Consider the following 23,289-nt stretch of genomic DNA (forward strand, 5'->3'; position numbering starts at 1 on the left):
AACTTTAAGTTCCGCTGGAACAGGCTGCCGAGAGAGGTGGTTGAGTCACCATCCCTGGGGGTATTTAAAAGATGGGGAGATGAACTGCTTAGGGATATGATTTAGTAGTGGACAGGTACGGTTGCACTCAATCTCAAAGGTCTTTTTCCACCTAGTGATTCTACGATTCTATGATATTTATGATTATATGTATGAATTTGTGTACGGTCATGCTTTTAAAATGGTGTTATTTATCACAGTTTAGCTAAAGCATAATGATAATATATGTGATATCTAAAAATATATATATTATATATAATATTTATATATATAATTATTTTTAATGCTGCTGGGTTTGCATAGATGTATTACTAATTCAGTCCACTTCTTAAAAAAAAAATCTTAATTTGGAATATCTGGTATGTTTGAAAGGATCATATCAATGCATACACTTTCCAATAGAGTGAAATATATTTTCTGGCTCTCAAACCCCTCAAATCTGCCAGGGCAGATTTGCCTGCACACAGACAGGACCTGTTTCAGAAAGAGACAAATGTAATAACTGCAATGAGTCTCAGAGACAGGGTTTAGTAGTGGACTTGATGATCACGAAGGTCTTTTCCAGCCTAGCGATGCTATGATCCCATGCCTGAACGTGCCTCATCTCAGGACATCGGCAAGCAGCATCCCGGGACACCCGGAGCAGCATCCCGGGAAACCAGGAGGAGCATCCCAGGACACGGGGGAGCAGCATCCCGGGACACGGGGAAGCAGCATCCCGGGACACGGGGTAGCAGCATCCCGGGACATCGGGGAGCAGCATCCCGGGAAACCAGGAGCAGCATCCCAGGACACGGGGGAGCAGCATCCCGGGACACCCTGAGCAGCATCCCGGGACACGGGGAAGCAGCATCCCGGGACACGGGGTAGCAGCATCCCGGGACATCGGGGAGCAGCATCCCGGGAAACCAGGAGAAGCATCCCAGGACACGGGGGAGCAGCATCCCGGGACACCCGGCGCAGCATCCCGGGAAAATCTGAGCAGCATCCCGAGAAGCAAGGACCAGCATCCCAGGACACGGGGGACCAACACCCCGGGACACGGGGGAGCAGCACCCCGGACATTGAGGAGCAGCATCCCAGGACACGGGGGAGCAGCATCCCGGGACACTAGGAGCAGCATTCCGGGAGCAGCATCCCGGGACACCAGGAGCCGCTCAGCCCCGCACCGCTGCCCCGGCCGGGCGAGGCGCTGCGGGGCTCGCCCTCCCCGGTTGCGCAGGGCGGGCTGCGGAGCCCGGTAGGCGGCGGCGGGCGATGCCGGTGCCGCCGCGGCGGCTGCTGCTGGCGCGGAGCCGCTGAAGCCCGGCGGAGGGGCTCCCGGCTCCCGGCTCTCGCACGCAGCGGCGGCGGCGGAGCGCGTCGCGTCGAGCGGGGAGGAGGAGGAGGAGGAGAAGGAGGAGGAGGAGGAGGAGGAAGGGGAGGGGGGATCTTCTCGGCGAGGATGCCCGGAGCGGCTGCAGGGACGGCGGCGACAGGCGCGGGCTCGTCAGGAGCGGCGGCAGCGGGGATGCTCCCGGCTCAGGAGGCGGCCAAGATCTACCACACCAACTACGTGCGGAACTCGCGGGCCATCGGCGTGCTCTGGGCCATCTTCACCATCTGCTTTGCCATCGTCAACGTGGTGTGCTTCATCCAGCCCTACTGGATCGGGGACGGCGTGGACACGCCGCAGGCGGGCTACTTCGGGCTCTTCCACTACTGCATCGGCAACGGCTTCAGCCGCGAACTCACCTGCCGGGGCAGCTTCACGGACTTCTCCAGCCTGCCCTCGGGAGCCTTCAAAGCCGCCTCCTTCTTCATCGGGCTCTCGATGATGCTCATCATCGCCTGCATCGTCTGCTTCATCCTCTTCTTCTTCTGCAACACAGCCACCGTCTACAAGATCTGTGCCTGGATGCAGCTAACCTCGGGTGAGCGGGGGGCCGGCCGGGGCTCGGGCTTGGGGGGGCTGAAGGGGTTGTTCGGGGGGCCCCGAGCCCCTCGCACCCCGGCGAGGAGCGGGGGGGCCTGGAGGACGTTGTCCGGTTTCGGCCTGCGACCCCCCCCGTGAGCGCCGCGGAGCCCCGGGCTGCGGGGCTGTCGCCAAAGGTCAGGGGGGAGCGGCAGAGGGGACGCTGCGAGCGGGCGGAGGCGGCGTCCAGCCTGGCCGAGGCGAGTCCTCAGCCCAGGTTGGCGCCTGGGGAAGGTGAAGCCCCCCCGGTCCGGCGGGAGGGGGTGCGAGGTCTTCTCTGGCCGCTCGGAAGGGCACCTGAGGTCATTGGGTGTTACGGACGTGAGTTTTGGCTGGGGTCTGTGCCCCCTGTTCACAAGGTTTATTTTTCTGTGTATGCTAGCAGCGTAAAGAAAAAAAAATCATTTCTGTTGCTGATTTTGCCTCAGAAGGTCTCCTGACTTCATTTGACTTTCCCCATCACATGCAGTGTCTCCCTGGGGAAAGCGCATGATAAGAAAGAGGGAGAACACCAGGACATCCCTTTTCTGCGTTTCCAGCACAGCTTTCCCTCCGAGTTAGTAGAGAACTGGTGATTTGTGTGCAGCTGGGAGGCAGAGGAGGAGAAAAGGATGGTCTCTAGAGTTGATACACTAATAAAATCAGTTTTAGCAAGATAGAAAATATAAGTTCTTCAATAATTTGGAAAAAAAAAAGTCTAAATTCAATGCATACCTTCTGCTTGTCCTCCCCATAAAACCCTGAAATGGAAAAGTTTTGTCTTTGCAGCAATAAGCCGTTAGGGAAACAGGGCACAATGTCTCTAAAACGAGCTAACAATCACTTTTTCAGTCCCCTTAATTGACCTACATTAATTTCAGGTTTCCAGCAATAATTCTTCTGAGTTGTTTGCTGAGCAGCTTCAGCGTTATTCAATTTGCCACCTAGTCCTTGAGGCTTAGTGGAGATTTCTGATTTGTATGAAACAGCTTTATCCATTTCTCTCTGTGGCGCGTTTTTTATGTGGTATAGGTATTTTTATGCTCTTTTTGTCACTTAAGTTTCCAATGGTTTCTTTCTCTATCCCTTTTTACCCAATTCTAGTGTTTGTGTTCATTATCTCTGCATTGGGAATCCTCTTTGATGCTGGTGGCTACTTTGTTCAGTAACACACATTCTGATATGGTCTTATTAATTGTACACAGTCATGTCAGTTGGCTCCAGGCAGAGGAAACTGTTTCATCTTTGCAACACTAATGTCTTCTCTGCTCCATTAGGGAGGTTTGCTCTCAGCTGTCTCCTCTCCTTGTGGCTCCACTGGTAAAAGGTGGTATAAACATTCACTGGTTTGGTGCATCCTCAGCTTGTTGTGTGAAGTAGGACAGCACAGTTTTCAAATTCCTTACACTTCCCAACATCAAAGATAACAGTGTTTTATTTATATGGTTCCACTCCTTCATGCCAATAGAAGCTAGTGCAAGGAAGATAAAAATTAATCTGATACCTTTACTGCATTTCCGCACAGGTAAACAATAATGTTTAGAAACCACTGCATGCAGCTGATCTAGAGGAGCCCAGTCAGTCTATATCATGCTGCACGTGAAGATACGTTTTCAGGCAAAATAACACAATTTTTTTGTCATCTCCAAAGCTGGTAGATGCACTGTTGGCATTAAAAGTCAACAAAAGGAGTTTTACATCATTAGCAGAATTACCTTTCATACTGTTTATCTCCAAAATTAAAATAACAGGGGAATACGTTTATAGCCAGGTGGTTATTGGACATCTTTCCTGGTTTGTATGTGAATGCCCTAGAAGAACTGGAACAATGCCAGTACCTGAAGGAGGCATATAAGAAAGCTGTTGAGGGAATTTTTATAAAGGCATGTAGTGATAGGACTAGGGGAAATGGCTATAAATTGGAGAGGGGCAGATGTAGACTAGACGTAAGGAGGAATTTCCTCACCATAAGGGTGGTGAGGCACTGGCACAGGCTGCCCAGGGAACCTGTGGCTGCTCCATCCCTGGAGGTGTTCAAGGCCAGATTGGATGGGGCCTTGGGCAGCCTGGTCTAGTGGGAGGCGTTCCTGCCCATTGCAGAGGGGTTGGAATTAGGTGATCTTTAAGGTCCTTTCCAGCCATTCTATGACTCTATGACTGTTGGGTGTTGAAAGAGTCTGACGTCGGTTGGCTGAATGTTGTACCTTAATTCAGCATTTACCTGACAGTTCATTTCTTTATTACTTAAAAAAAGTTTCCTCCAAGAAACTACCAGAAAATCCATATTGCTTTGGGTTGTATCCTTTGAAGCAGAAAGCAATGGTTGTGGGACAGAAGGATAACTCAGAATAAAATGTGCAGGACAAGAGAGTTAATATGAGTTCTGATAGGTTTTCAGTGCGCTATATGACCTACTTCTGTTAATATTTTACTGTTTTGAGAGTATGAGTAGTAGGCAATAATAAGCTTAAGATGCTTATCTCACAAATAACAACGTAGTACTCTCATCTACATATGCATATATTTCTACATAGCAAAAGAACAAAATTGAACTTGAAGTAGTAAAATAAAAAAGTATGTGCGTATAGGTTTGATTTTGCTTGCTATGTACCTTAGCAGTGTCAGAATTCAGTTAGATCATATAATAATACTTAAAATTGGGTAATGTAAATCTTAGAAGTAGGTTTTTCAGCCTGCTAGATCATGCTTGATTTAGGATTGCAAATAAAAGCTTAGGAACTAATTTCTATGAAAGAAAGATTTAGATTACCATTCTGTCCTACAGGAGTCATTATAAATTGTCAGCATGATACAGCTCTTGTTTGAAGTGGTGTTTTTTTAAATAAGGTAAAGCTAAACCATATCTTGGATGCATGCACTTTCAATCCTTGTTGCTGTCTAATCATGTCTATGACATGATTAAGCAGCCAAATCCTAGGAAAAGCTATTTCCTTTGTGTATGTGAGGACAACTTACATTAGACTCCCTTATGATTTTGCCATGGCTTAGAATGCTTCTTTTGTTCTGTGTGCATAATGCTGTCAGGGTACACTTGGTGTCTTGAGAGCCAGTGTTGGCAGCCTTACTGTCCATTCCCCAGCCTCTGCTACTGCAATGTCAAAATTATATGTACAAATTCTTGCATGTACACTTACCTAATTTGAGCAGCTGCATAAACACAAACACTTGGTGAAAGTGCTAGAAATGAGGTATTATTGCTTTTTACTACTTTGCATCCAAAGTGTGCAAGAAACCTTACAAATAAAGATATTTCTTGAGATTTGTTCCTTTGTAAGTTAAATAAATTAAATACTTACGTTCTGTCTTTGTGATTTTTTTCATTATTAGAAATTTGTTATGACAGTTTTCTTTACTAGGATCTTTCAAGTCAGAGGAAAGAGAAAAGTAGGGAAAGCGAAAGAAAGTCGTAGAAGTGTCCCATGAAGAAATAGGATGACACCAATATATGCATGTTTTGCAGGGGATGCCTAAGCCCTTGCCCACAGTAAGAAGACAGTTGAACTAAACAACATAAAACCTCTGTACTTTGTCAAACCACAGGCCCATCTATTCCAGCGATCTCCAACTGTGGTCTGTAACATAAGCCTGCAGAAGCACCAGAGCAGCAAAAATTAATTTTGCCCTCAGTGCTCACTGTCCTCCAGAACTTGTGTTCAGAGATTTCCAGATAAGTCTTGGCATTTAAAAGCTCTTGCTGGAGTTTCTTCTTTTTTTATGACGGTGGTCACTTTTGAACCATTGTAAAATTTCAGCATTTACAGTGCCTTAGAGCAACAAGTTCCACAGCTTAATACGTATCGTGTGAAGATTCAGTCAGGGCTTTTTATGTTTTAAACCTTGTAGCTGCCCATTTCATTTAATCTCCCCTCCCCCCCACACTCCCCAGCTCATGTATTGAAAGAGGCTGTGAACAGGAGACTCCCAAACACCTTCCTGTGCTGGTCCTGATTACACCTTTGCTGTATCCCCTCAGTTACCTGTTTTTGCAATGTGATGAATCTTTGGCTGTTTAGTCATTTGTTATGTGTTGGGTTGTACCATGCCTATGATCATCCCTGCTGCCCTGGCATTTCCAGCTTACTGTATCCTTTGAGAGGTAGTGGGAACAGAACTACACACAATATTCAGGACAGACAAACCAGTCATTTATACAGTGGCATAATAATGTTCTCTCTTTCATCCTTTGTTCTTTTCCTAGCAATTCCTAATACTCACTTTTTTACTGTTATTGAGAAGTGGGCTGCTCTTTTCACAAAACTACCTATTATAACCCTAAGATCTCAGTCCTGAAGCTGTAATAGTCAACTTGGAGTACATAATTTTGTGCAGTTAGTTTTTTCCCCCTCAAAGAAACAACCTCATATTTGTTTATCTACGTTGACTTTAATTTGTCTTTTTATTGTCTAGTCACTCAGTATTGTAGTCTTTCTTCATAGTCAGCCCTTATCTAAGCTACCCTGAATGAATATCAGCAGGAAACTTTGTCACCTCATCATTTATCCTGTTTTCCAGCTCATTTATAAAAAGGCGAGCAGCTCCCAAGTTCCAGCACAGATCCCTGCAGGACTCCACCATTGACCTCTCTTTGCTTGGAAAATTGACAGTATTCTCATACCATCTGTTTCTAATTATTTATCCTTGCAAGGACATTTATTTTTATCCTCTGGGAGTTTAGGTTTTTTTAAGATTTATGAATGACACGGTACACATTATATTGTACTTCTTTGGAGATATCTAGTAGTTTTGTGAAAAATGACTTAAAATAGATGTGTTGGTCCTAGCTTGCTTCCTTTAATCACACAAATATGCCGTGTTTGTGAATGTGCCAATGTTCTCTGTTGTCTTTTGTAGTTCTTACTGATTTACATGGTATAGGTATCAGTCTTTCTGTGGTTCTCCAAGTTTTCCCTGATCCTGTCTTAAATCAGGTTTTAAAACTGGTTTCGTGTTACTCAATTGCCAGTGCATTGGAGCCAAAGCAGCCATGAGAGAGAGATTACTACATGCTACTGTTAAAAGCTCATTTAAAGCAGGGAACTGTTTAAGAATGAAAAGGTGAGGCCCTTCATTGCAGCTATGCTGTTAGTTTCAGCCTACAGGACCAGGTGGCTTTTACGTTAGAGTCTTAAAAGGCTTGACCTTGATGCTCTTGGAGCCTTTGTTACTGCTACTTGTCAGATCTTGGTGTAGGGGTAAATTCCAGAAGGCTAGAAAAAAACCAAGTCTTGTGGCCCGTATTTGAGCAGAGTGTTTAGTGGAGTTAGATAAAGATCTTGTTTGTAGCCTCAGTATCTTTAACAACTAGTTGGGGAGTAATATATATTTATGGCTGCTGAACTTTGCAGATGGCATGAAAATTATTCATTTAATGAATTATAGTAAGGATAGATAATTCCATAGATGGATTTGGATGTCATAGTAACCTGGGTTTGCTTCAACAGCCTGTATTTTGATACACCAAGTATAGTGTAAGACGTCTGGGATCAAAACGTAGAAGGCGCCCTACTGATAGAAGAACGATGGGGATGGTGTGTTATGGAGAAAAGTTACTTAGAAGAGAAATTAGAGGCTACTGCATGTGAGCACTGCAGCACTGCACTGTGAAATGCTATGTTGTCCCTAAATGTGTACACAAAAAAATGAGACTGCCCTTGCACCAAGTAGTTCCTGTGGCTGCGCAGAAGGGTGTGCTGCTATTCAGCAAGACCTAGACAGGCTAGAGACTTCGGTGGAAGGGAACCTAATGAGATACAACAAAGGCAAATGCAGAGTCCTGCACCTAAGCACCAGTATAGGTTAGGCATTGACCTGCTGGAAAGCAGCTCTGCAGAGAAGGACCTGGGAGTTCTGGTGGACAACAAACTAATCATGAGCCACTAATGTCCCATTGTGGTCAAGAAGGCTAGTTGTATCCTAGGGTGCATTAAGAAAAGTGTGGCCAGTGGGCTGAGGGAGATTATCCTTCACCTCTACTTTGCCCTAGTGAGGTTGCATCTGGAGTCTTGTGTCCGGTCCTAGGCTCCCCAGTTCAAAAAAGACAAGGAACTACTGGAAAGTGTCCAGCAGAGGGCCACGGAGATGATTAGGGTTCTGGAGTATCTCTCTTAGGAGAGGCTGACTGAAGTTGATCTGCTTATCCTGGAAAAGACTGAGAGGGGATATTACCATCCTTGAGGACGGGGCCAAACTCTTTCAGAGGTGCCCTGTGACAGGACAAGGGGCAACAGGAACAAACTGGAACACAGGAAGTTCTACCTGAATTTGAGGAAGAACTTATTGTGAGGGTGATGCATCACTAGAACAGGCTGCTCAGAGAGGTTGTGGAGTGTACTTCTCTGGTGATAGTCAAAACCTGCTTGGATGGGATTCTGTGCAACTTGCTCTAGATGAACCTGCTTTAGCAGGGGGGTTGGACTAGGTGATCTCCAGATGTCCATTGCAACTCGAAATATTCTGCAATTCTGTGATCCTGTGCATGCTCTGTCCAGGTCAAACATCCATTAAGACTCGCTTTCAAGTATAAAGTAGAAAGCATTTCAGGACTGATTTAAATAAGTGAAAAAGAAGAACTAAAAGGATGAATTTTCTTACTGCTCAAAAGAAGATTAAAAATTGACAGATTATGGTGCATGAAGACCTACAGGGGGAGATTTCAAGTCATGCCGTGCTCTTTAACTTGACAAATACTATGTTCGGAAGCTGAAGTTACACAAATTTGCATTAGCCATGAGGTATATATATTTCTAACCTGTTAAGTTTAATTTGTTAATTATCTTTACAGTGGTTTCTTCTTCACTTAAAGTCTTTACATAAGATTGCATTCCTCTTTCTAAAAGGCATGGCCTGACTCACCAGAAGCAAAGGACCTTAACCAACACTGCTGCCAGCTTTTGTTCCCACTGCGTGCTACAGCTGTAAAGTGAGAGGCACACAGGAGGCTAAAGGGAGAGGAAGGAAAGTCCAGGAACATCGAGCAGGTTTTTGGACTGAGTTTCAGCATTGATGCTGACTTTAATAAGAGCATTAACACCCCATCACCCCATCTGCAGGGTGAGGCAACTGAGGTTTTTTTAGTCGTTTGGGAGCAGTGGTGGGTGTTAGACCTTTGGGGAGAAAATTCTGAAAAATCAGGGATACTGAGGGCTCTGAGCATGCTAAAATGAGGATTGCCTCCATGTCTTGGGAAAATAGGGTGCTGGGGCTGTGCGAGTGGACAGAGAGCAGGGAAAGAGTCGAGTGCTCTGCTTGTCAACAAATAGACTGTCTCATCAAGCCTTTAAGGATATCTCCTAACTCAAGCAGGCCCAGTGCATGTGCTTCTTTTTGCCCAGAGGAGAAATCATGCTGCCAATACCATTTTCTGTCTATTCAACTCCAGAGGAAAGTTTCTTCTTGGGATTAGTGGAGATCTTCAGTACTTCCCTGGGAATGCACACGGTAGCCTCTGCTCTGCCACTGTCACACTGGCTGTGACAAGTATTGCTGTAGTGGCTTGGAAAGTGCTCCATGTCCCAGTGTGAGTCAGAAGGTTGGCTGGGTAGGTTGGCAAGATGAAGAATTGAAGGTTTTATTGGCAAGTTGTGGGTGAAATGTGTGATGGGGCTGTGCAGCCTTGTTGGTTTCATTGCTTTTTTTTTTTTTGATGTAAACATTTTCATGTATTTCCTACTTTGGCTATAGAAATAAAGGTTAAAAATGTGTCCCATGAACAGTGGAAATAAGGAAGGAATGCTGTGCGCTAGTGTCCTCTCTCTGAGTCATTTTTTTTCCCGAAATACCCTATGCCCACAATATCACAAGTCCTCTCCCACATCCCACCATACTTTGCCTTTGGTAGCTAATCTTTCCTGACTCCTCACAGGCTTTTCATCTGTGTAGTGGACAAGGATACTGTATGTGTTATAGCTGGCAGAAAGCTATGTGTGTGTCAATTTGATGTCCAGAAGTTGCCATCTACGTTTGTTAAAGGAAAAACTATCCCTGCCTTTCCACTGGTGGGAGTTTGGGATCCATTCTTCTGCACCCAACTGTTTCACAGGACTTGTAGGAGTTTAGTGTCTTGGAGGCTTCTAACATCAATCAAATTTAGTTGAAATTTGTCATCAAGCTCAAAATCACACATCCACATCAGTTTTGATCCCAGAGGAAACCTGGCTAAAACATATCATGTAAGAAGTGTATATCATTTAGTTGTACAAGATATTTGAGATTTTGGTAGCAAAATTTATTTGTGAAGGATAAAGGTGTTTGGGGAATGGAAAAGAGATGTTTTCTAAATATTTACTAAAGTGTTTACTATGTTTACTAAAATGTTTTTCTAAAGTGTTTACTCGGCACTGGTGAGACCGCTCCTCAAATCCTGTGTTCAGTTCTGGGCCCCTCACCACAAGAAGGATGTTGAGGCTCTGGAGCGAGTCCAGAGAAGAGCAACAAAGCTGGTGAAGGGGCTGGAGAACAGGCCTTATGAGGAGCAGCTGAGAGAGCTGGGGTTGTTTAGCCTGGAGAAGAGGAGGCTGAGGGGAGACCTCATTGCTCTCTATAACCACCTGAAAGGAGGTTGTGGAGAGGAGGGTGCTGGCCTCTTCTCCCAAGTGACAGGGGACAGGACAAGAGGGAATGGCCTCAAGCTCCGCCAGGGGAGATTTAAGCTGGACATTAGGAAAAAATTCTTCACAGAAAGGGTCATTGGGCACTGGAACAGGCTGCCCAGGGAGGTGGTTGATTCACCTTCCCTGGAGGTGTTTAAGGCACGGGTGGACGAGGTGCTAAGGGGCATGGTTTAGTGTTTGATAGGAATGGTCGTCGGACTCGATGATCCGGTGGGTCTCTTCCAACCTGGTTATTCTATGATTCTATGATTCTAAATTGTAATAAAAAATTCAGCATCTTATAGCTCTCACAATTGTCTTTTGTAAACATTCTTGGGGCTGTGGTCCACTGTTTGAAAAATGGTAAGATAACAGAATAGTAAGATATATAAGAAAATGCATGAGGTTATCCGGGCAATTTGAGAACAAATTCCATTTCACTGAAAAGAAGTTGTATGGGAGGGAAGAAAGGGGAGAAAGAAACAGGGGAAGAATTTAAGAGAGGAGTGTATCACTTACTGAAATGTGTGAAGTTTAGAACTTGAGTACCATTGGGAAAGAGAAAGCGGAGCAGGGTTTTGGAAAGCAGGTGGTATTGGCACAGCTTTACTTTCTTGCACCTGAGGGGGCTTCACTAGCACAGGATATAAACTGCTGCCGAGTTATTTCAGAAATTTCTTCTAAAAGTTTAATGAAGAAAATTGCTGTATGGGAAAATGAAACCAGGAAGGCTAGAAACATGGATATTATCAGCAGTAGAAGACATGGAATAAAAGACGACTAGATATCAAACACTCAGGTCATTTTACCTTTTGAGAAGTGAACCTTTTTAGCACTGTGATATAAACAGCATTAGCTTTGATCTTGAAAACATAAGACAAAAAACATATCAGAACAGAAAATCTGTGGCATGATCAGACAATGTGTGGACTCAATATTTGAAAACTAACAAGATCCAGCTGTGAGGAATGGCAGGGTCAGAGTAGTGAGGCATCACAAAGGGAAAAATAAAAACATATCTGCTCAGAAATGATGAAATGAAAAAAAAGACATGAACAAGCCAAGAGCCTGAAAAGTCTGCAGAATTCAATAACATCGGTTGCGATGAGCATTGTTAAAAATGCAGTGGCAGCATGACAGAATGAATAGTGAGAATATGCATTACTGTGTGGAACAGTGTGCAAATTCCAATTACTAAGAGAGAATTATGGCTAGAATCCTTAAGAAGGGGAATATAATAGACTTAAAGATCTATCTAATCTAAGAACGATATTATCTTCACTTTGGCATTCAGAGACGCAGAAAACTGAAACAAGCTGGCCTTAGAATGAGAAGGTCGTGCGTACCAGGGGAAAAGGTTCCTTTATTTTCTCCTTGAGAAGCCAGATGTAAATTTATGAATTTCATTGATTTTAAAAGGTAGCTGATGGCCTCTGTGGAGAGCCTCTTTGACACAAGCACATCATGTGCTATTTCAGAGAATATTATTCAATCAAGTAATTGAGACTGCATCAGGAGACAGCTACCAAATAAGCACTTTGAAATAAATTATTACCAATAGTTGATGAGTTGTCACACATTCCACTTCTCTTATTTTTTTGGTTATCTTTTAGAAAGGAAAAATTTATAGAGTAGAAAGCTAGACATGCTGTACTTGCAAGGTCAGAAACAAATATTCTGAGTTGAGAGGTTTAGAAAATGCTACTGGTGAAACCTTGGGAGGTTCTTTTGTTTACTGGTAAAAGTCAGAAGTCATGCACCTTACTGGTACAAGTTCATTGGGTAAGGTGCGCGATCTCATGGTGAGAATGTCTTGTACTGCCGTGCTAGAGCGAACCTCTGCAACTGCCACCCTAAAATACTGCATTTGTCATGATGAACTTTGTGTGCAGCACAAGTGTGAATAAAATAAGACAAGGTCTCTTAAGATCAGGGAAGATTTCAGCAGAGAGTGGAGGAGGGAGAAGTAGCAGCAGCATATTTTCATCCTGTTTGACCTCCTGCCTCTTCCTCTGCTGTAACAGGCTTCTGGAGCAGCTACAGAGAAGCAAATGCTCCTGGGCTCTTTGTAACATGGATTCTTTTGGTGTGGACAAGAAGGGTCTTGGAGAGGGTTGTTTTGCAACAGCCCAGACAACAGCGTGTAAGCATGAAGCACCCAGATAAATCATCCTGTGCTTCTCAGAGATTAACAGTCTTCAAAGTTAGTCTCAGACATTTCTGTATCAAGATATCTCAGTTTGCCAAGGCCCAACAAAGGAGTGCAGTGGCAATGCCTGTACCTGCAAATTAAGCATGTCCAGAACCACCCTCTGGTGCAGAGTCAACTGACACACTGGCCAGTGTCCATATTACTACATTTTTTTACCTTCCAAAACTGGGTCATTGGACTCTTACTGCCTATTTGGAACCGTTCCTGGCATGTCCTACCTTGCAAACTGTGTCCTGGCAATGTTTTTGAAGATTGTTACTTGGAGCAGATTAAAACCACTCCTTTGACACATGCTGTGGGACAATTCTAACAATTTAGTAGTGTATACAGTTGAGCTTCAGTGCCTGGGAAGGCTCCCTGGCACTGCTTATTTAATGTGTGTAGGGATAACTGATATCTAGCAAAGTCTCAAAATATTATCTCAACGATTATCTGTGTGGAAAAGTTGAGGTGATGTGTAATTTTGTCCTTTATTTTAAACCCATTTATAACTGCAACTCAGTGTTATAGTATTAATTACTGACTGACTTTGTTTAAATTAGAAATAAAAGAATCTGTGGCTGAAAAATTTGCATGAAGGGTAGTTAGCTTTGAAACTAGATTTAGTCATGACCTTGAAAAAGAAAGATGTTTGTAAACTTTAGTAAGAAAAAGATTCAGTGAAAAGAGTAGACAAGTCACAAAAAAGTTTTCCGCCCACAGACAGTGGGATAATATTACTCATGAGCCTAAAAATCATAAATTAATCTTCTCTCTGATGTAGACTGTATGTTTCAAAATCAGGTTTTCCCCAGCTATCTTCAGCCTGGCTAATACACCTTTGAACCCTGTAAAACTGTTACACATTGAGTCTTTTCTTGAGAGACATTCAGTGCAGCTTTGCAAAGAGTTAATTCAAAGTGTAAGGTTAATTCCATGAGAGAAGTGTTAGACTTCCCATGAAAATAAAATTATTCACCCTTGTAGCTTTATGTTCCTCTAAAGAAAATGAATTATAATTTGGGTGTTGTTAGTATTTAGCTTTCCTATTACTGGTGAACATCAATAGAATAAAAAAACCTGAAATTTCAATTCATGGTCATTATTCTAGAGATAACAATAGCTCAAAACTGAAAACCAGTGACTGGTGACATTTCTTGCAAGGAGAAAGCTAGGAAGGCTTGGTTAGTTTAATGTAGAAGGAGGCATGTTGATAAGATGTCTACGACTGTTGTCTAAAATACATGGAACAGCTGGGAAAAAAAAAAGAGGAAGGGAAAAGAACTGTTTAAGCCAGTGATTTTACTGTTATTTGATTTGATTTCCTAAACTTTTTCTAAAGATGATGCTACATACCCTGCAACATTGTTAGAGGAAATTGCAGCCTGTTAGACCTGCTTTGCTTCTTGGCACATTTGCAATCTCAGAAGTGATTTCTGAACCCCTCCTGAGTCCCTGGACCGTAGAGTGAAAACTAATGATTTTAAACTTGTGGCTGATGGCGGGACAAGAAAAAAATGGGTATTATAAATCACTTCAGCCTGGAAAATAAGAGAAGGTTTTTGACTATTAGAGCAGCAAGGTTCTGCAACAACTTTCTAAAGTGAGGAGATTTGGTAAAATACTGAGCTGTATGCTGAAAACAGATGAATGTCTGAAAGAGATTACAGAATGCGGTGTAACAGCATGCCATGTTCCTCTCTTTCTCATTTCTCAAAACAGATTCATCTAGGTGAATGCTCTTTTCCATTCTGCTCCCATTTGTTCTGTTTTTTAAATAGTATCACTTCTATCTTCATGCCTTCTAGGATTAAAATTCTACAGTGACAAAGACCTGTAGATCTGTTAAGTGGAGCTCTATTCTTGCCTGGCATTCTGACGAAACAAGGCAGGGTTTTCCTTAAATTCTGATCAAAACAGTAAAACAGTGTAAACAACAGATGCTGCACTAATGTACTTCACATTTTCAGTTTGCATTCATCATTTTTATTTGACTTGGATATTTAATTTCCTTTAAGAAAAATTAATTTTTTCAGCTAAATACTTATGTATAAAAGTGAAAGCAGTTGAAAAATAAACCTTTAAAATACCAAGGTTTCAGGAAAAACAGTTTACAAATTATCAGTTCTATTACTAACCTGAGGTCTAGTTTTGCTAAGAGTGTTTCCTAAAGAACTTGTCCCTTGTTACCTCTCCAAGTTTGTAATTACTTTGTGATGCCGTGCTGCTACATAAACAGTTTCCCTAAATAGCTAAGAAACATGTAAAACCTCTTTATCTTTTTGATATCCTACTGGATACATAATTTTTTATATGAATAGGTTTGTGTCAAATGCATTGAATGTTGTAGAAGAATGAGCTTATCAAGTGGTCCTTGCTCATGCAGCATGGGAAGCGGAACAACACTGAGTTCCCTGTTTGTCCTTGCTGCCTCCTTTCCTGCCACCTGTGGCCATTTGAGAGGGAGAGAGAGGAGGAAGTACTTTTTCATTGGGATAAACAAGTGCTCAGTGCATAAAACTGTATATAGGGCACATCATGAGCATAGAATGAAGCGGTTTTAATCTTGTACATTTCTGTGAAAGCTGTTGCATGCCCTATGCATACTTAAAAATGTCTGTTTGGGATTTTACGCTCTTAAGGACAGATCTGCAGATACAAGTACTGGAGTTTAAATTTAGTGTCACTGAATTCACTGAGTTCCTGTGTGAACCTAAGGTGGTATATTTAATAGCTGAGTGTAAAATATAATACAACATTTCATTTCATTTTAATTATATGGTATGTTGCAGGAATTGTGCCAAGGCAAAAGTAAGGTTGTCTGGGAAATTGTAACTGCATTTTTGTCTCTTCCCAAGAGACGTAATTTTTTTTATTCCTTGGGGCTGCTTTTTCCCAAATCAAGTCTGAACCAAATGCAAAGCATGCTTCTACAGACAGCTCCATTTTACTTTACACTACATCAGGTGATGGGCAAGCATAGATAAAACAGCAGGGATGTGCCAGAGAATGTGCAATGAAATACCTGACTGCACGCACGTAGGTGGCTTAGCATGTCAGTCTGCAGTAGGGAGGTATCACTGTCAGCCTCATCAGACCTAACCTGGCTCTGGCAAGGCCAGTCAAGTATTTCTGCAGTGAATCTAAGGGTGTTCAGGGTCTTAGAATATGTTGCCCGTCTGTAGAGGCCAAGCCGTCAAGCAGTTGCCTACATCAAGGTGTCTGTGTTTAAAATGCTTCAAGGATCCTGTCTGACCTCTAATTGCTTTTCCAGAAGGACATCAGTCTTCAACAGGTTCTCTATTATCTACACAATGTGTCTTACAAGCAGTGGGACAGCTCAAGTGGCATTAAGCACCAACATGCTGGAAAGTGAATCAAACCTTAGCTTATACTCTTAACTTGTCTGTGAGACGTTTTCATTTAGGTTTCTCAGCCTGGAGCTGAATTCCACCCTCTGGGGTTATGAAGCCCACCTGGTCTCAGCACCTAATTAGCCCTGGATATGAGCTGCTCTGGAAAGAGCCACCATGCATGGAAATTCTGCGATATTCTGTGGCATGGATATTCTGCAATCTGGAAATGCCCTCAGAGATCCTGGAGTTGACTGAGCACGTGTGCAGTCAGATAAAACTGCCTGCTTTGGCCAGTAGTCTGCAAGGGGACCGTCCATGGGGCTGGCTGTGAGAGTCTTTTAGTTTTGATCAGGAGTGCATTTTTAAAGTTAATCTTCCAGTTGTCCCAACTTACTACAATTTAATTCACATTGTGGAGCACTCTTGAGATACACAAAATGAGTTTCTTTCTAAAGAACCAAATGTCCTCCAAGAGTACACCTCATGCACTTTTACCACTGATGTATGTGCCTTCCGCTGGACCAGAATAGTATTGGTCCAAAGTGAAACTTCTGAAACACGCATATTGCGTATATTATGTCCTTAGTGCTGCTGCACTTTTTAGATCCAGTCTGCTGCAATACGCAGTCTTCTAATGTAGACATGGGCTATGCTTTCACACATTGGATTTTATTAAATTAGGCTTGCCTACGTTGTAGATTTAGAAAGCTGAGTTTAGAGATGATTAAACAAGTATTTTGTTCTACAGTAGCAATGTACTGTCAATCATAGTTCTTTCTTAATGTGCTTTTCCCTGGGATTAAAACAAAGCTGCAATGTCAAAAATGCAGGTATCAGAAATATGATAAAGGGATTTGAATTATCCTGAAGGAGATTAGTGTATAGCATATGAAGTGCTGCAAAATAGGTATTGACAGTCTCTAAACAAAGCTGTTGTTATTTATTGCCTCCATTTATCATAGTACTAAAAGTCAGATACTAACCATTTAAACACCTTAGTTCTGCTGAGCTTCAGTGATACCTGTCAGAGAGGAATAAATGCAGGTAGCAATGCGTGCCTAGCATCATTTTCTGAAAAGTTTTAATGGTCTAAAATGAAATTGCATTGGTATTTTTTATGTAAGTTATACAATGCCTTAGGTTTTGATGCAGTATCCTCAAACAATGTTGTGATAGGTCATTAATTTGTATGTGGATTAAGCCAATTGAGAATAGGAGAGAGGAGAGTCGTTGTATAGGAATGTTCATTCTTTTGTACTGCAAAATCATCTATTTAAATTGTGATTTCTCAAGGTCTTCTAGAGTACATTGTGGTATTACTGCGCTGATACAGAATCTGTTAGCATCAGTGAAAAGCTACCTGTTTGTTTCAACAGTCTTAATCAGCTGAGCAAAGGATTTAAGTACTTGAAAATATGTTTTAAATGCTTAGTTTAATTGGAATCCAGAAAAAATACCCACCAATCTGAGGTTACAGATGTCAAGCAAATATTTCTTGTACACCCTTTTGTATTATTTATACAAATACATGTGTTATAATAAATAATGGGGTGGCATATCCATACCAGAAAACTAACAAGTTAACTTCTATGGACCATTCAATAGTTCTGATTTGATACTGAGCAGCCTTACCCTTGCAAATAATCCATTAGTTTTATGCTATCCAATATTAGAGGAGCTATTAATTCTTTAATTGTATGACTTTATATTGAAATCTCACTGCACACTTTTAATGTTTAATGCCCTGCTGTACTGTCAGATGAAATGCAGTGTGACTCTGGAAGAAGACAAAATTTGTCTTTATGATGTAAACATGAAGAGAGCCTTTTGCAATCTATTTTATATCCAGCTAAGTCTTTTAAAGAGGAACGGCTATGTGGTACATAATGTACTGCTAGCATGGAGCTACATTAGGATGTAGTAACAGACTGTAAGATAGGAGTTAATATACATTATACTACTGCAGAGCTTAGTAAAACTTAGCATGAGTGAAATTATTTCATTAGCTTATAGCTAGTATGCCAAATTGTCACATGCTGCAAAATGTATAATGTCTACAGCAAGAATTGCCCTAGCAGCAGATTAGAGAAGGAGTTGTAAAATAAAGTATAGCATCACTCTTTAGAAAGTACAGTGTAATGTAAGTATGGTGTTAAGTACAGTGTGAGTCAGTCCCCAAAGAGCAAATAGCAGGATCCAGTTGCTGTCTGGCAATGTAATCAAACAGTGAAAGTAAAGTGTTTGTGCAATTAAGATTATGGAGATAAACTGCTACCCAAGTAACCAGACAGGTGGCTGTCAGTAACACCCTTGTATTTCTTACCTAAATAATTTAAGTAATAAGATTTCTAACTTCACAGTTCACCAAAACAATGTGAAACCTTACATTCACGTTACTGCCTTCCGTCCTTCCCATTCTTCTCTCCATTTCCATCATGTTCTGTGTTCCCACAGAATTATGTCCCTATTGAGACTGGAAGCCCCCTGGAGCAGAGACTAGATTTGATTTGATGTTTTAACAGATCCCAGCATAAGCTGAATCCTGATTGTGGCCTCCAACCTTGACTGCCATGCATATTGCAGTAAAAATAATAATTATAGTTTGAATTTTATTTGAGTGGTATTAGTACCATGAGCTTGATGAGCTACCCAATTTGCAACAATGGTAACTATATACTGAGTAGAGCCTGCTGTGTGACCTTGGGTAAGTCATTTCACCTTTTGAGTTTTGCCAGCTGTAAAATGACAGGGAGATAATTCCTTAAAAAATGCTCTACAGGCATGGACTGTTACTATTGCAAAGAACTGATTGCATGAGGATTCTGGGTCTGCTTTGTGCAATATGACCCCTCACCCTTAGAAAAACTCAGAGATCTCTAGGCTGTTTTAGAAGTAGTCAGCAAAACAAGGAAAACTGGCGATTACCTAGAGTAGGAAAAAGCCAAATTAAACACATTTGTGGTTGTGGATGCACATCAGTGTTAGCAACCATCTGTAGGACAATAAATAGTGGCGTACATATATAAACACACTGGGTTGTCTTTCTAAACAACATATTCTGTGTGTTTATCTCTGCATTAATGAGATACTCAGCTCAGTTTTGACATCTGTCACTTTGCAATCATGGTAGTGCAATACTGAATATGAGCACAAACTTCTTGGGGATTATTTTAGCTTCTCATTCCATGTACTGAAAGCATGTGTGATGCAACATATTAGGCTAAACCAGGTTTTTCCTCTGGATGACAAGACCAAAATGACTAGATAACATATGCAGTTGACATGGCTTGAAAAGCATCAATTCAGGGACTCAAGCAGGTGCTGAGGCCGTGATCATCATGGGCAGGCTTGCAAAACTGCTTTCAAACAGGGAGGGATGACTGACAGATAAGTGAGGTTTAGCTGATCCTGTTTATTTCGTCACTTCAGCGTTCAGCAGAGTGTTACACTTCTTTTTTGACTTGCTTTTTCTTTCAGAAAAGAACTGCAGCCTATCCAGATAGAGAGCTAATGGCTCATTTACTCACAGTGCCAGTGAGTGCCACCACAGTAATTCTCTTTTGAACTTAACATGAGTGACAGATTGTTCAGACCACTGATTTTCAGCATCCCCAGCATACTGGCACGCAGTAGGATTTTGTGTTGGCAAGAGTTGCTGTAGGGAACAGAACTACAGTTGATACCTAAGGATTTACCAGAGAGATTCGAGCCACATCCAGGGACCATGCAGCTGAGTGCATTACCTTTAAGTTCCCATAAGATTTAGCATTTGACTTTTTCCTTCTTCCTATACGTGTTCTGGTTGTTCAACTATGACAACTATGACTGCTTTGAGTGGATGGTGGCATGCAGGAAAGATGGCATACATAGAGAAGATATGTTTGTGGAGTTATTCAGAGGAACAGCAGCCAACACTGATTTTCTGAAACTGGGTGAAGGACAACCTCAGCTTAATTAGAAGGACCCAATCTTGGAGACTTCCAGTGCTCTTTGCTATAAATCAGAATTTAGTTCAAGTCTTGATAAAGAAGGCGGACTTTCTCCTTCTTTTACTATTGGCTCTCCTTATGGAAGTATTTTTCTTAGAAATATATTTACAATTTTTGAAACCAGTCTGTGCAACTGAATTCGTTCTCACAGAAGGCATGCTTATAAGAAAATGCAGGTAGTACAAGAATGGGTAATTAAGCATCCTTTGTATAGTCACGGTTGATGACTGCTTAAGTGGGATCCACTATAACATTTTGAAAGCAAATGGGTAGTCATTTATGGTGCATTACTGCAAACTAGATTCCTGCAGTCTGAAGAATAGAGAAAAAACTGTGAAATGTCTCTTAGAAATCCTCAGAGGCTGTTCATGCTACGTGTTCATGCTATGTTGTCACTTTACTTGCAGTTCTGATAGGGTCACTGATGTGACCCTGGAATTAAAGGGATAACAGGAAAGCTCCAGGTAAATAATCCTTGCTTTTTTACTACAAGTATATCTGTTTCTTCTCTAGTGCCAATACCCCTCTGGGAAGAGCTCCCTTCCAAAAAGCATGAAAGCAGTAAGACGATAACATTTTCCACCCAGGGGTATTAATCTAGCAAAGCTCTGGATCCTATTCCTGAGCTGTGAGTTTTCGTGCTACCTGCAGAGATGGTGGATTGATAATTTCCATCACAAACACTTAGAAAAATCTGATGTGGGTCACTGTTCCAGGAAAGCGGTGCGGAGAAGGATAGTTTTATTCTTCAATGAGTTCTTGGGTGGTACTTACCTTATGCACTGAGAGCACTTTATAGGTTATTTCTTGAGCCACATTTTGTCAAATAAGCTTCTGCTCCACAGCCAGGGAATGCTTCTGGCTAGGGGGAAAAAAATCTATAGTGTTGGCAGCAAATTTTATGACATATTGGGTGATGTCATTAAGGGAGCTGTTAGCAATCTATCATTTAAGGAACAGCTTCAGCTAGTCCAACATAAGGGAAGTGATTTAATTCCATGTCTACTTGGATTTCTCCTATATAATCAGTGGAGGCTCAGGAGAATTAGGAGGCACAGCATGATACTCTCCTGATTACTTTGCTGTCATTTCCAATTTGTGGGCTAAAATGCATGAAAATAAGGTGTTCATGCCCAGAGGAGCTCACAAGGGCTTGTTACAGGGTACTCCCCTGATTTATTTAGCTATGGTGACTTGGTGGCTGTACAGGGTAAGCACTTTTGAACAAGGAGTAACTGGGATGACTTAGGCATCTAGCTCTGGTTATGCAAACATAGTTTCCGACAAATGGAATGGAGAAGAGAACTATGCAGGAGTGTCCACAAAGATGTACATGAGGAAGTGCTCTTCCTGGTGGAGCGCTGGATATTAACCCAGCTTGTACCCATCCCCTGAAGTTTATTGTGACTGTGACAGCTTTCTGTCTGCCTTAAGTTCACTTCTAGGTGATTTGATCTTGTCTTCTCTGAGTTTTCCCATCAGGCAGGGAAGTGAAAATATAGATGTCCCACTGGGAGGACAGCTCGCTAGAAATGGAAGAAGGGCATGTTCTTATGTTGCCTCTTGGAAAGCTCCTCAGCTCTTCAGTGCAATATTCTGTTTCAGTTGCTTATTTGTGTTCTAGGTCAGAGAACAAAACAGGAGAAAATTATCCTATGTTGTGGTTTGGACACGCTGCATCCAGCCTCCTCTTGCTTTTATACCATAGGATGCAAAAAGCTGATTTGGGTGTACCACCACCAGGAGCAAAGCTGGTCCTTCTCCCCATCCTTACAAGGTGCAGAGAAAGTGGACAGCAGAAACACTGGTTGTTTCAGGAAAGGATTAGACAATTAAGAAGAAGAGATCCATTAACGGCTATTGAACTTACTGGTCTGCCTGTCAGTCACTGATTCACCCTCTGGGGAGCAGACTGGTGGGAGTAAAGAGGGTGTGAAGGGAGAAGAAAAATTCATGTTTATCTTGTTTCTAAGTGCCTGATACTGTCTGCTGTTTGGAATGTCATACCAGGCTAGATGAAACTTTAGTCTCACCAACTATATCCATTGTCGCCCATTAATTGCTTATTTGCAGGTCGGTTTAGCCGAGCTTGTTTGTTCTTTCTGTGGGCCATAGCATATTCCAGCATGAAGTGCCAGCCAGAGGATTGCCTGAGCATTAGCATCCTGATATGAACCTTGACAGTGCTTCAGGAGACTTCTACTGTTCATAAAACAAATTTACAGATCTACAGACTTTAAGGCTGGGCAGGTCCATTAGTCAGCTTTACTGGATAACACACACCATGGAGTTTTACCAAGCTATTGCTGTGCAGAGCCCAAGTATGGTAATATTTGTTCCTTTTTTTCTGCTAGAAACTGTAATGAGATGCAGTGAGTGTTTGCTGCCAGAGTCAGGATCACTCTTTTCCCTTCCCAGGAGATGGCTACTGAGTTTATCTTCTCCAAATATCCTATGATTTAAAAAGTGCAGTTATGGCTGATTTAGTAAATAGTTTGCGCATAAAGCCTGTGAATGAAAAAAAAGGCCCTAAAGTAGGAGCAGTATCTAATAATATGTACCATTTATATATTGTCTTTCAACTAACTGTTTCAAAATATTTTGTACCTAAGGATAGGCACAGTTATTCCTTTCCCTGTTTTTCAAGTTTCTGGAACAGAGGACAAAATGTTTTGCTGTCTGTCCATTCTTGTTTTGTACATCAGTAGTGAAGCCCAGAATAGAATCCATCTCTTCCTCTGCTCTGTTATCATCTGGGTTTAATCAAACTAGTATGATTCAGATACAGCCTTTCATAGGGCTAGTGGTTCTGGGAGTTATTGATCCTGAAAGGAGTAGAGGATCACAGCTTCAGCAACTCTACTTCTGAAATGCAGCTGTTGTCCTCGCAGTCTCTAGGAGGCAGTGGGAATGTTGTGGAGAGGATGAGAGGTCAGAGGTGAAACGTGCTGCAGTAAGGTTGCAGCAAGCTGTAATATGGAAGATGTATTACACATTGTGAAGCAGAATTGGCAACAATGTGAACTTAGATGCAACAGTTGATGATATTTGAATTTTTAAATCTGATTGTAAACTAACAATAGATCAACTAACCATGAGTAATCATAAGTTGAGACCCTCTAGAATCAAAACTCTGCATACATTTGGTAAAGACCAGTTGCCATTTGGAGTC

The 23,289-nt window shown here is 42.1% G+C and overlaps 1 protein-coding gene across 3 annotated transcripts in view; it reads left to right on the forward strand.

The window, feature by feature from the left end:
* Window positions 1–1,469: 1,469 nt before the first annotated feature.
* The window catches only part of LHFPL3 (LHFPL tetraspan subfamily member 3), a 242,651-nt gene continuing 220,831 nt past the window's right edge, over window positions 1,470–23,289 (forward strand). For all 3 annotated transcript variants that reach the window (XM_069883558.1, XM_069849729.1, XM_069883551.1), the window contains exon 1: window positions 1,470–1,952. In XM_069883558.1, the coding sequence (XP_069739659.1) occupies window positions 1,484–1,952 (469 nt within the window). In that variant the 5' untranslated portion in view covers window positions 1,470–1,483. The remainder of the gene's footprint in view (window positions 1,953–23,289) is intronic.

This window comes from Phaenicophaeus curvirostris, chromosome 1 (genome assembly GCF_032191515.1).
Source record: "Phaenicophaeus curvirostris isolate KB17595 chromosome 1, BPBGC_Pcur_1.0, whole genome shotgun sequence".
Taxonomy (NCBI): Eukaryota; Metazoa; Chordata; class Aves; order Cuculiformes; family Cuculidae; genus Phaenicophaeus; species Phaenicophaeus curvirostris.